General features: G+C 35.0%; 2 protein-coding genes across 16 annotated transcripts; one reads left to right on the top strand and one right to left on the bottom strand.

The window, feature by feature from the left end:
• Positions 1 to 652: 652 nt before the first annotated feature.
• LOC104097710 (pentatricopeptide repeat-containing protein At3g22690) lies at positions 653 to 3,424 on the top strand. The gene has a single exon (XM_009604327.4). It carries the CDS (start codon positions 787 to 789, stop codon positions 3,298 to 3,300), a length of 2,514 nt encoding a protein of 837 aa, XP_009602622.1. The 5' UTR covers positions 653 to 786; the 3' UTR covers positions 3,301 to 3,424.
• A 298-nt stretch (positions 3,425 to 3,722) lies between these two features.
• Positions 3,723 to 8,780, bottom strand: LOC104097709 (protein RDM1). 15 transcript variants are annotated; one of them, XM_009604322.4, is made up of 5 exons: positions 8,624 to 8,780; positions 7,834 to 7,937; positions 7,405 to 7,659; positions 5,859 to 5,996; positions 3,723 to 4,254 (listed from the first exon to the last, which is right to left on the bottom strand). In XM_009604322.4, the coding sequence occupies exons 2-5, from the start codon at positions 7,892 to 7,894 to the stop codon at positions 3,872 to 3,874; spliced, it is 837 nt and encodes a 278-aa protein (XP_009602617.1). In that variant the 5' UTR covers positions 7,895 to 7,937; positions 8,624 to 8,780; the 3' UTR covers positions 3,723 to 3,871. The 15 variants fall into 15 exon arrangements, with proteins under 15 accessions (XP_009602617.1, XP_009602616.1, XP_070042344.1 ...); XM_009604321.4 differs by having other exon boundaries at positions 8,628 to 8,777; XM_070186243.1 differs by having other exon boundaries at positions 3,723 to 4,155; positions 8,628 to 8,777.
• Between the last annotated feature and the right edge of the window lie 5,478 nt (positions 8,781 to 14,258).

The raw sequence follows: 14,258 nt of genomic DNA, 5'->3' as shown, positions 1-14,258 counted from the left end.
CATCCTCTTCCCCTTAAAAATAATATTAAACAACTTAGTCAACCACTCCAAACCTGCTCTCCCCACACACTTCCAAAATTCCACCGGAATCTCATTTGGCCCGGTCGCTCTACCCCTACTCATCTTACGCATAGCTCTCACGACCTCCTCAACCTCGATACGCCTGCAGTACCCAAAGTCATGGTGACTCTCGGAATGCTCTAATTCGCCTAGCACAATATCCCGATCCCCTTCTTCATTCAGAAGTTTATGAAAGTAAGTCTGTCATCTTCTCTTAATCTGGACATCTTCCATCAATACTCTACCATCTTCGTCCTTGATGCATCAATAAGATTACAAGTTTTAAAAAATTTATAATCACATAAATGTTACTTTCTTTGTCCCAACTTATGTGATAGTGTTAAAATTTTGAGAGTCAAAAGAATTATTCCTTGACTATAATTTTTGCATGTCTTTTAAATATTTTGAATTATTAATTTTTATATCTTGAAGTTCTTTTATTTTAGACATATAAATTTTATTTTAGAAAAAGTTAAAGATATTTAAATCTCGAAAAATAAAAAAGTAAGAGAATTATATAAATTAAAATAGAAAAAGTATTAAATATTTAAGACGATAAGTTTAAAAAATATTAGTACTAGAATTAAAAAAACCGTACGATTATGCTTTCATCAGGTAAAATTTCGCTCTGCATCTGTGAAAATGGTGAAGTTGTAGTTCTCATCAGATTCAAGCATGGAGTCAGTTGGGTGTAGTTGAAAACTTGACGTAACACCTCCAACAACAATGGCAGCAACCGTAAATCTATATCTATCTCCTCTTCTCTCCACTCCACAGCAACCTCAATCAAATCGAAGTACAACAACCGACCTAATCAAATCATGCAAAAACCTTAACGAAATCAAACAGCTGCATGCCCGTTTCACTAAACAAGGATTCAATCAAAACCCTGGTTTTCTTGGTAAACTCATTGCTAAATGCTCCGAAATAGGCTCATACGATAGCTTAAAATATGCACAAACAGCTTTTGACAATTTCTGTTATAGTGAAGAAGGTTTAAATAATACTTACAAGTTTAATTCTTTAATAAAAGGGTATTCTTTAGCTGGTTTGTTTTCCGATGCTGTGTTGATTTATGCAAGAATGGTTCTTGAAAATGTGGAGCCTGATGCTTACACTTTTCCTTTGGTTTTGAGTGCTTGTGCCAAGGATGGGAGGTTTTTTGAGGGAAGTGGAATTCAGGGTTTGGCGTTAAAATGGGGCTTTGGTGATGATATGTTTGTGTTGAATTCTCTGATACATTTGTATGGTGAATGTGGGGAGGTTGATAAAGCGAGGAAGGTGTTCGATAAAATGCCTGACAGAAATTTGGTGTCTTGGACTTGTTTAATTTGCGGGTACGCAAGGAGGGAGAAGGCTGAGGAGGCAGTTCGTTTGTTTTTTGAGATGGTAGAGGAGGAGGGTATTATGCCGAATTCCGTGACGATGGTGTGTGCGATTTCGGCTTGTGGGAAGTTAGGGGCTTTGGGATTGGCGGAAAGAGTGTGTGGTTATATTGGAAAGGCTGGATTAAAGGTCAATACTGTTATGGTAAATGCTCTTGTAGATATGTATATGAAATGTGGATCCGTGGTTAAGGCGAAAAGGCTTTTTGAGGAATGTGTTGATCGTAATTTGGTACTTTATAATACGATTTTATCAAACTATGTACGCCATGGGATGGCAACAGAAGCACTTGATGTCTTGGGTGAAATGCTTTCTTGTGGAGGACCTCGTCCGGATAGAGTAACTTTGTTGTCTGCTATATCAGCCTCTACAGAGATGGCTGATGTTTTCTTAGGAAAGCAGTGTCATGCTTATATTTTGAGGAACGGGTTAGAGAATTGGGATTCCATTGGTAATGCCATCATCGATATGTACATGAAGTGTGGGTGTCAAGAATGGGCTTGCAGAGTTTTTGATCGGATGTCAAACAAGACAGTGGTATCATGGAATTCACTAATTGCAGGCTTTCTGAGAAATGGTGATGTGGAGGCAGCTTGCAGAACCTTTAATGAAATGCCGGAGAGTGATATTGTGTCATGGAACACCATCATTGGTGGTTTGGTACAACAGAGCATGTTTGAAGATGCAATTAATTTATTTCGTGTGATGCAGAATGAGGGGATTAAAGCAGATAGGGTGACAATGGTCAGTGTTGCATCTGCGTGTGGATACTTAGGTGCTAATGATATTGCTAAGTGGATATATAATTACATTGAGAAATACGAAATTCATCTAGATATGCAGCTAAGTACTGCGCTTATTGACATGTTTGCTAGGTGTGGCGACCCTGCAAGTGCAATGAAAGTGTTCAATAAAATGAAGGAGAGGGATGTCTCTGCCTGGACTGCAGCGATAGGGGCTATGGCTATGGAAGGAAATGGTAAGCGGGCAGTGGAATTATTCTATGAGATGCTCCGGGAAGGGGTAGAACCTGACCAAGTTGTGTTTGTGGCTGTACTAACAGCATGTAGCCATGGGGGTTTAGTAGGAGCGGGAATGGAAATCTTCAGGACTATGAAAGATATCCGTGGAATCTCACCACAGATAGTGCATTATGGGTGCATTGTTGATATGCTTGGTCGTGCTGGTTTATTGAAAGAAGCTATTGATATTATAAAAAATATGCCAATGAAGCCAAATGATGCAGTTTGGGGGGCTTTTCTAGCTGCTTGTAAAATGCATAAAAACGACAAGATGGCAACTTATGCAGCTGACATGATCTCTGAATCATCCCCAGATAAAGCTGGAATACATGTGCTTCTATCAAATATTTATGCTTCGGGAGGGAAGTGGACCGATGTTGCCAAGGTAAGGATGTCTATGAAGGAAAGAGGGATAAAGAAGAACCCCGGTTCAAGCTCAATCGAGGTGAATGGAACCATTCACGAGTTTACTTCAGGTGATGAATCTCACGCAGAGCAGACCAGTATTTGTCTAATGCTAGAAGAAATGAAGTGCAGGGTTAGAGAGGCAGGTCATGTCCCTGATCTAACAAATGTTATGATGGATGTTGATGAGCAAGAGAAAGAATTCTTGCTTTATCGACATAGTGAGAAAATAGCCATGGCATTTGGACTCATCTCGACATCTCAGGGACATCCCATTCGGATTGTGAAAAACCTTCGAATGTGCTCTGATTGCCACTCATTTGCAAAACTGGTGTCAAGAGTATATGAACGGCATATTATTGTCAGAGATAACAACCGTTTCCATTTTTTCCAGAGAGGGTTGTGCTCTTGTGGTGATTATTGGTAGCTGCATTGTTGTATATGATAGTACATAGCATTGGTACTTTCTCAAATTTAATTGTGTAACTTCATCAAATGCTTTGATTATAAATTCCATTTATTTGGTCTAATAAATACTTAATTATTGGAAATTCTTTGTACTTCTCCAAGAATGTAGATAAGTCATTCCACATATGTATATAACAAGGTGAACTCGCACCATCTCTCAAAAAGCCACAGAGAGAGAGAGAAAGAGAGAGAGAGAGAGAACGATACTTTGTTATAACAGCTTAAGACATCTCTGATCTCTTTATCTGGTATTTCTCAAGTCCATTATCGCGGTAGGTGAAGAAACATTTGAAAATTTGATGCATATTTTCATCTCTCAAAAACTTTATCATAACAGCTACTGTGGATAAAAAAGTAATACATCAATATGAAAACATGAGATAAACTCAAAAGCAGCCATCTGATAAACACTTTTTAAAATATAAAATTTGTCTTGGGCTGGGTGATGGGGATAGCGATTTTGTTTTTTTAACTAGAAATTCAGGATTATAGACAAAGTCCATCAGATGGATTGGTATTGCAGAAAGAATCTATTTGGATGGATTCTGCAACTTTGGGAAAATTGGATCAATATAAACATGATACATGGGATCAGCAAGCCAGAGTTTGGCAAGGTAATGAGGAGACGAAGTACGCCTGTGAACTTCTTCCATGAGCCAGATGCTTGATTCGGCTTTGGTCGGATGGATGAGCATCTCCAATGGATCAACTTCATCATCGGCCCCAACCCTCATTTGATCCCGTTGCTTCATGCAGAGGTTGGTCAGGTAATGCAGTGGTTGCCCATATAACTTCTTAATTGATGCAGCCAATCCTGCCCAAGAGATGCAAGGAATAGTGGAGTGAGTCTGTGTGGGGATAGGAACCAGTTGCATGTACTCTTGGTACATTCTCGCTCTTCTGAGTAATGCATCTGCATTGCACACTACAGCCTGTTAGACCAGTTATATAGATGTAACTCATCGAATAATGGTCATGGACCTACATGATAGTTAAACCATGCACCTTTCAATTGACTGGAAACTAGTTTGAATAAAATTTCTTAAATGGATTTCCTGACAAAGGAAAAGATCTCATTGCAGTATCAGTACAATCAATAAACAGACTCTCAACCTGCACATTCACTTTGTAAAGAAACTATTCTATGTTAAGCAACAAAACAAGGATCCTCTGTTTTATGGAAGATGTCTCAAAAAACCTCCAAATCTCCAATGTCACAGAATCAATGCGAACTTAACAAAGAACGTTTTTTTGATCAGTCGGACTTAACAAGAATATAACAAAAAAGAAGCAGACGATCCATATAAATGGTCTTTTTGGGGTAATAATGCTAAGTATGGTGCTTGACGAAATCTTTTCAGTCTAGTTAGAGAGCTGCAGGTGAGCATCAGTATAAGTGTGAGATAGTGAAAAGTTCTAGACTTAGAGAACCCCTAGTTTCTCTAAAAAGACAAATTTACTTAGTATTGAAATGAAATGAGCTCAAAAAGAGAGACAAAAGAAAAAGAGCAGAACAGAAATTCATATTACTGACCCCAACAAATATGGAATTGAGGTGTAGTTGATTGATTGACTAATATGTAACAGAAACGAGATCCGTGGATGAGCTTTTCCAGGAACATCTGGCTCTTTTGATAGTGCTACGCTCTTCTTCACTTTCGTGCACCCATTGGAGGGCAATCCTTTCAGGGGTTTCTTAGGGACTGATTCATTCTTCGTACATTGACTAATGCAGGAAACCTTCCCCACTGGTGGGAAAAGCAAAGGGCAGAACAGATCTTTCTTTTATATGCTAATTCTTGTCTGACTTTCTCTCTTCATATGCTCTATTTTTTATCAGTTTCTCTTCCTATTCTCTCATTCCTGGTCAATGTAAAATTCTTCCTGATAAAGAGTTGATCAGCCTGGTAACCTATGGCTAGAACGACCAGTAGATCAAAATTTCAAATTCCGGCTCCCAGACAAGGATAGGCTGAACCATCTCATCAGGTCTAGATCACATTTTTCTCCACTCAACCATCAAAGCTCCATCAAAACAAGGAACTGAAGGAAAAAAGATAAAAACAATACTCCCTTGCAGTAGATAGCCAGATATTTCTTTTAATAGCTAAGTAGATAGCCAGATTAATTGATTTCATCAAGATAAATACAAGGCGGCACTCACTTATTATAGTATAATTGTTAAAGCTCCTTCAGCCCAATAGCATTAATGTTGAGTGATCCATTTATTGGACAAGAAAAAGCAGAAAAGGAAAAAAATATTTTGAGTGATTTCATAGCATTTTCTGTTTCTGTTTTAAAAAAAGAATTTTGTTCCAAAGTTTCTTTTGCATGTTTCCATTTTCCAAATTTTCCAAAACTAGTTTAGAAGAGCAGCAAAGCTTTCCATGTCATGCATCCCCATAATAATGTTAATGCTCTACAACAATTTTAAATCCCACACAAATCCAAAATCAGAAAAAACAGAAAAGTGAAAGCAAGCAGGAAACGGAAAGAATGGTAGAAAAGAATCAATACCCGACTTCTGATCTGCCATTAAAAGCAGAATGAGAAGAGGGGAAAAAAGCCGGAGGATCCAGAGAAGCTCAGGTCTTCTTCTGATTTTGTTCTTTGCGTACACCGAACAGCGGGCTTCTCGTTTAGTAGCAGGGTGTTCTGGAAAAATAGGTTGGAGAAATATAGGGGGAGAGCGACCAGGTGGTGAGTAACTGAGTATAATGTGACAGGAGAGACAAAAACTAGATCACATTTTCTGCATGTCCTCTTTTGGAAGATTCCGGGGGAAATAATTACAAGGTAATTCATTAAGGTACAGTAAAAGCTGTGTTTCCACTTTCCATACCACGAGGAGAATGACCCGCTCCCCTCGGCCTTTGGAAAATGATTTTTTTTTTTTAAAGAAAAGCATCCTTTTCGGTTGAAATATGCATTTTTGCTTATTTGCTTTTGTTCCCAAGGGTATGCATGATGAACTTTAGATGACTTATTAGATCGAAAATGCTTGCTTCCTTAAATATAGCTAAAATCCGTATCTCAGAATAATATTATGGCTAATCTGTTTATACTTTCAAGTAGCAGCAGAAATTACGTCTTTGTTGGCAGTTACTTTTCTCATTGCTTTACTGGAACATAGAGTGTGATTGAACTTGATAAAAAAAACATAGAGTGTGATTGAAATTCAGATCCAAAATGGTATGATTTATCTCTAAAGGATTATCTAGTGATTTGATTATTGGCATTTTATGCTTGACAGTGTTCTTGCCTAAAGGTTTTAACTTCACATGTTTTTGAAAAAATAGTCAGCATGACCTTTGGCTGGCAAATACCAAGGTTTCATAAATCATGCTTTTTCAATATATTACTTTTGAGCCACTTAGAATTTACAAAACAGATAGTGGACAGTTACAAATACTATTGGAAGATTTATCTAAATGTGCATAAAGCTTCATGTCAACAGTGTCATGTGAAGATTCTAAATTACGGAAAGACATTTCAGAATACCATGCTAGCACCAAGACTATTAAACAAACTTCCCGACATATATCAGATGAATTTTACAGTTCCCTTCTATGTATTTTGCTTCGTTTCTTTACTTATATTTAACCTGGCCTGTAGATGCATAAGCAATGCATCACAGTATGTGCATAGATTCGCAAGCTTGATGTGAGTAAATTTTGCCCCCAGCTAACTCAAAGTCCTAGTTTTGTCCTTGACTGCCCTAGTCCTCATATTGGAACAGGAGTTGTTATATTTAAACAAGGAGATGAACTTGACTCTCCTCAAATCAAACTAACATGAAGCATTGTGCCAAAGGGCTAACATATCCTAAAAACTTAGCCAAAAACAGAATAATTTCAACCTACAAAACTTCCCAGCTTAATCAAGAGAAGAAAATAAAATTTTCCGCGTAACAGCGACTAAAATCAATTACTGCTAAGGAATACCATATAACCGCTTGAATAGATGGCAGAACAAAAACTAATATCTATCAAAAAGAAAAAAAGATGAAAAGAGAACTTCTAAATGGAAGTACACCTGACCATGTCTGAATGATGACAAATACCTTCAGAAACAAGTTCTTCAACACCTTGACCAATGTTGAGATTGTCGCTCATATGCTCGCTTTCACACTTAACCATGTCTAAATGATCACAAATAGTTTTAGTACCTTCAGAAACAAGTTCTTCAACAACTTGGTCGACAGCAATGTTGTTGCTCATCTGCTCGCTTTCTGCTTTATGGTCATCCCCATCAGACGAAGATGATTCATCAGATGAGACATCCACTTGTTCACCAAATGGCATAGCCCTCTTCATGGCTGAAAATGTGCAGACATTTAGAGAAAACAAAAACATTTAACAATCCTGCAAATGGAAACTCTCAGCTGTACTGAATCAAACTAGTTTACAGTACAAAGGTCACAAGATAAACTTAGTTGGTAATAGCCCACTAAAAGTGAGGGGGGAGTGAACGAAGAAGTCAGAACTGGTACCACTTGATTCCATTAGCAAAAACTTATCAATCAGTGAATGAGAAATTGGTCGGTAATTCATACAGCTTTGAATGACAACTATCTTTGATTTTCACAGCCGAAAGCTGCAAGTTTCAATAGCCAACAGTTAAGTTCACGCGAAATAGCAGATTCAACAAAGTTCAAGCACCACCAAGACTTCTCTTTTATGTGCATATAACCTTTAATCTATTGTATTCACTAAGAAGAAGAAAAATATTAATGCATGCAAAATACAAGATAAAACTAAGAGTACTACATACAACACAACAATAACTATACCTCAGTACCAAACAAGTTAAGGTTGGTTATATGAATCCTAACTGGCCATATTTTCCCCCTTAAATTCATCTCAGGCAAGAGTACTAAGTATTAAAACCCACTCTTTTAGTGTATGTCAAGACAAATGAAGGACAACCCATACAATGATTAGAGATAGATAATTCATGAATTACTTCCATCCCAATTAGTAAAAACTACCAATACCATGTAAAGGGTTTTTCTCTTAGAATTTTTTCTTTGTCAACTTTCCTTTATTTTTCTTCTTAAAAGTAATGTCGAGAGAATTACAAGGGGAATACTCAAAGGGAACTGAATAAACAATAAATGATCACAAAATTGGAGCTTTTTAGCATGGGAAAGAAATGGAGAAATCGAAATTTTAATTTTGTCTTCAAGCAACTTGAGCAGACACAGAGCAATTCACAAAAGAACTGGTATTCTACATTAGAAAAAGGGAAAGAGGATTTTGTGGGGGGAATAAGAAGAGAACCTACGACTCAATTTCGCCGGAATAATGATCGGCAATGAAATCGCCGGAGCGGAGCAAGGTGGCAGACCAGGGTAATTTGGTCAGATTCTACACTTGATTTTTTACTGTAGTGTGGTCAAAGATATCATATTAATTGGGGTTGGATCCGTTTTACTGAGCCGGGAGAAAACTTATTGAAAAAAGACAAAATTGTTATAAGAAAAAATAAATTATGGCGTATGTCTACTTTTACTCCATGATTTTCTCAAATGTTTAATAACATATATTCAATGATATATTTCTATGCTTAATGACATATTTTTCTTCATTTTTCATGTCTATATAAATGTCTTGTAGTAGATAAGAAAATATACACAATTGAAGAAAGAATCTCTTCCTTCTCTCTATCTCCATTTCTTGTTCATGTTTTACTAAATTGCTTTTATTTCATAACAACATGTCTTGTTCATGTTTTACTAAGTTACGTTTATTTTATAACACATTATCAGCACGATGCCCTAATCAATTGAGTTACTTACATCTACAAAATTGTCCTACATCATAAAAGGTATGTTCCTGTCGTGCCTAATATTCATCTTGAAAAGATAAGCTTTTCTTTCTCATTTAGCAATTTCAAAGAATGGTATCAAACATAACTGAAGTAAGAATAAGGTTGAGGAGACCAGTACACTGTGATAAGGCATATAATGCTAATGCTAAGATATGTTTTCTAATCCTTTTTAATTAATTCATTTTCTTATTCATTTTTCTCATAGGTTCTTTATTTGTTATGAAAGTTTTCAATGCTAAGTATTTTTTTCTTACAAATCCATTCATATTCTTAAGTGTTTTACTTTATAAAGGAAAATACTTAAATGTAAACTAATTACTACTCCATGTTTTACTTGTTTTATTTTGTTGCATTACAATATCCATTTTAATGAACGAGTTTTTAATATTTGTTGTAAGTTTGGTCTGATCTCTTTCATCTCGTATCCTGGTTATATAGATCTTATTATAAGAATCAGAAGTATATAATGATGCAGCCAAGAGTTACGTACTAAACCAAAGACCAAAAGAAGTATAAGAAATTAGGGAGCTACTACAGCTTTTGCAAAGTCATTTGAGGAACTTTGGTTCCTTAGTTAAAAAAAAAAGTAAGAACCTTATGTAAAGTTTTCCTTAACTGAACGTTTTCCTATAAAATATATGCTTGACCATTATGCGTCATTCTGATTTTTGAAAAGGTAATGTAAGGTAAGTTTTTTTTGGGTAATCTTAATAGCACAACTAGCATACGTTATTGATAAATAAATATACGATCCAAATGGAAAAATATTTTGAATTAGCATTGGCCGATCAAAACTTTTAATTCTCGTATATTGAAAAATTGAATGAGTTTGTATCTCTGCAACCCAATTTTTCATTATTTGTACACGATATTCTTAGTACATTCCATTAAATTAAAAAAAATGGGTTTAGTTTCTTGTGACTTAAAATACATAACTGCCCCTATTTTATAACTAATGTGGGAGGCAACAAGATGGCAGCGTCATTCCAGTATTGACTTTTTCACTAATGTTAAAAATATTATCAATGATTTTTTCAATTAAAGGTTCTGCTATATCTCTTTGTTTTTCTAGAGAGCATAATACTTAGTTTTCATAAAAATGCATGGTAACTAGTAGTACTATATTATTCTATTTGATACATTATTTTTCTTTAATGTTCTAGTCATATCACTTTTATCTTGAAGTAAGCTTATTGCAGCAAAGACCACATGTGAATTTTCAATATTATTTTATATTTTCAGATATTTGTTTGACACTAATTACTTAGCTGATTTGAGTAAACGAAAGTGTATTGTTGAGAATTATATCCAAATAACATTATGAATAGTTTAACTCGAGGTAAACATTGCCTTCACAATAATAAAATAGTTCTTCAAAATGTGAAGGCAATGTTTACCATCAAATTGGTATGCAAAATAATAAAGCACCCCGCCGATTATGATACATTCATTGAAGAGAATGACGTGTGATAAGCATTGAGAATGCAGACCCATTCCTAAAGGTGAATGTTGTAATATGTGATAAAAGTAATGAATAAAGACATGCAATGCATGATTGGATGAATACCACACAACTCACCTCTGAGAGATGTTTGAGTGAAATAAAGAGAATAAATATTATTGTGTAGTTACATGAATATGTTATTGGTCGCGTACATGTGATACGCCAAAAAATATTTTGTTGTGCCTTATAGAAGGTTATTAAAGGCAAAATTAAAGAAAAAAATGACTTTACTTATGATGATTTTGACAATTACAATTTATTATGATATAATTTTCTCCATGAAAGAGATATTTACTATATGAATGGTGTGACAAAATATATTGTAGTACAAAAGTTGTTAAGAGTTCTGAAAAAATTAATTTGTTACTACCCGAATGAATACAAGTATTCACGACATTGATATTGTAAAGTCTCAAAAGAAACTTTTTGAGTTTCAAATGTATAAGTCAAAGTGGTTGGCATATTGAGACTATAAATGAAAGGAATATTGAATATTTTCATATTTCTATAATCATAAAAGATAAATATGAAAGATTGCCCGATTTTCTTTCTATTTGTAATACACAAATATAAGCATGATGATGGAATCATATGTCACAAGTAAACTAGAGGTTTACTAAAATAAATATTAGTTGGCATGACCGGTTGACCATCTCGGTTCAATTATAATGCGAAAAATTAATTGAGAATTACATTGACATATATTGAAGAACTATAAGGTTCTTCAAGAATTCTCTTGTGCTGCTTATTCTCATGATATATCAGTTAAAGTTGGGATTGAATCCTTTGATTTCTGGAACTAATAAAAGGTGATAAATATATAGGCCCAGTCACATGCCATGTCGGCCGTTTACTATTATATAATTTTAATAAATGCATCTATTCTTTGGTCACATGTGCATTTGTTATCAACTTGCAGTTTGGCTTTTGCAAGATTGATTGCTCAAATTATTAGAGCACAGTTTCAAAATATAAATTATGATTATTTATATTGATAATACTGATTTAAATTCAAGTTGGTTTAGCAGAAATTGTATGCCTCCAATTATAGCTAAACCATTAGTTATGAGAATAAAATTGCCAAAATAAAATTTGGTATGTGATGTATTATTTAATATACAACAGCACTTGTACGCATCTAGACAAATTACGATAAGTTCTCCCTATCACAATCGGTTCAGGGTCAGGAACCAAATAATTTCCATCTAGAAATATGAATGTGCTATATGATTTAATTATTCTACCACAATGTACAAAGATGAATTCCCAAATAAGGCTAGGGATATGTGTCGGTGATCCCAATAATAGGGGGAGAAAATGGGCAGCTGAAAAAGTAATGCATGTAATGAATTATTATGAGTACATCTAGATCCTCGTATGAGAAAATGTGAACTTGAAGTTCAAGGGATAATTCATTTGTAAAATATTGCCAGACGTATTTGCTGACCCAAAGTTAAATATCATATTCAACTGCTAATGCTCCAAATAAAATAAAGTTCATAATGAATAGAGTTTATGGCATGCATGAAGTATAATAGACTAATCGATTCCAAAGATAAAACTTCTTGAAAAAGGAGAGGAGCAAATGTTCATGATGGTCATAATAAGGAGGCAAGTGCTATAGAATAACACCACAACATAACACTTCATAAGACCTCATGGGAAAGGCTCAAGTACCTGAAAATAATAAGATAAAGAGATCTCAATAAGTTATGTCTTTATTGGGTAATAGTAGAACCGATATAAAATTATCGTCGACGATAATGTTAATATAATGTAGTGCTCAATATTATTAATATTGATGAGGATCTTGGGCTCAAATCTATCATGAAATTTGGACAGATAAATGATTGGCCAAATGAAAAATACACAACGAAAATTAATTTCACCTGAAAAATATGAAGTTGGACGGATAGTCCCAACACCTGAAAGTATAAAGCCAGTGGAGGTATAAATGCGTTCTTGTGCGAAAAAAAGGTCAAGTCGATAAACATAAAGACGACTTGTGTCACAAGAAAATTTATAAATATCCTGGCATTGATTATATAGAGACATGTTCTCTTGTGGTAGATGTTGCAATTTCAGGTTTTAATCTGGCAATATAAGAAAAACGTGATATGCGTATAATGGAAATCATTGAAGGATTTAAATTATTCTGAAGCATATTAAGGTTTACAAGAAATTTATTAAATAAAGCTTCAAAAATCCTTATACGGATTGAAACAATCAGGGCGCATGTGGTATAGTCGCCTGAGTGAGTACCTGTTGAAAGAAGGGTACAAGAAGGATTCAATTTGTCCTTATATCTTTATAAAAAGACCTGGATCTAAATTTGTTATAATCACCATGTATGTTGATGATTTAAATATCATTGGAACTCCTAGGGAGCTTCCTAAAGCAGTAGACTATTTAAAGAAAGAATTTGAAATGAAAGATCTTGGAAAGACAGAATTCTGTCTTGGTCTACAAATTGAGTGTATGAAAGATGAAATTTTTGTCCATCAATCAGCATACACTAAAATAACTTTAAAGCGATTATATATGGATAAAGCACATCCATTCCGACCTCATGAAAATAATGAAGAGCTTATTGGTCCCGAAGTACCATATCTTAGTGTAATTGGTGCACTAATATATCTTTCTAACATTACAAGGTATGACATAACTTTTTCAGTTAATGTCTTAACAAGATATAGCTCTACTCCTACAAGGAGATATTGGAATGGAATCAAACACATAGTGCGGTATCTAAATAGGACTACCGATATGAGATTATTTTATGGCAATGATTGTAGTCCCGATCTTGTTGGTTATGCCGATACTGGGTATTTATATAACCCACACAAGGCTCGATCTCAAACAGGTTATGTGTTTACATATGGAGGCACTGTCATATCTTGGCGATCGACTAAGCAATCAATCGTGACTACTTCATCTAATCATGCTGAGATAATTGATATTCATGAAGCAAGTCGAGAATGTGTATGGTTGAGGTCTATAATACACCTTATTCGAGACAAATGTGGTTTGAAGTGTGACAAATTACCCACAATTTTGTATGAAAACAATGCAACATGCATAGCCCAATTGAATGGAGGATTTATAAAGGGGATTAGGACAAAACAAATTTCACCAAAGTTATTTTTCACACATGATCTTCACAATAATGGTGATATCAATGTGCAACAGATCCGTTCAAGTGATATATGGCTAATTTGTTCACCAAATCTTTACCGACGTCAACCTTCAAGAAACTAGTGTACAAGATTAGGATGCGAAGGCTCAAGGATGTGAATTGATGCTCTCATCAGGGGGAGTTAATACGCGTTGTACTCTTTTTCCCTTACAAGGTTTTGTCCCACTGGGTTTTCTTTGCAAGGTTTTTAACGAGCCAACCAAAAGGCGGATTTCTAAACATGTGTACTCTTTTTCCTTCATTAGGATTTTTTTTCCCAAAGGGTTTTTTCCTAATAAGGTTTTAACGATGCACATTATCTATGGACATCCAAGGGGGAGTGTTATAAGAAAAATCAAATTATGGTGGATGTCTACTCTTTCTCCATGATCTTCTCAAATGCTTA

Source organism: Nicotiana tomentosiformis, chromosome 9 (genome assembly GCF_000390325.3).
Source record: "Nicotiana tomentosiformis chromosome 9, ASM39032v3, whole genome shotgun sequence".
In the NCBI taxonomy this organism is placed as follows: Eukaryota; Viridiplantae; Streptophyta; class Magnoliopsida; order Solanales; family Solanaceae; genus Nicotiana; species Nicotiana tomentosiformis.
The sequence above is the reverse complement of the archived record's forward strand: the minus strand, read 5'-3'. Positions and strand labels throughout refer to the sequence as shown.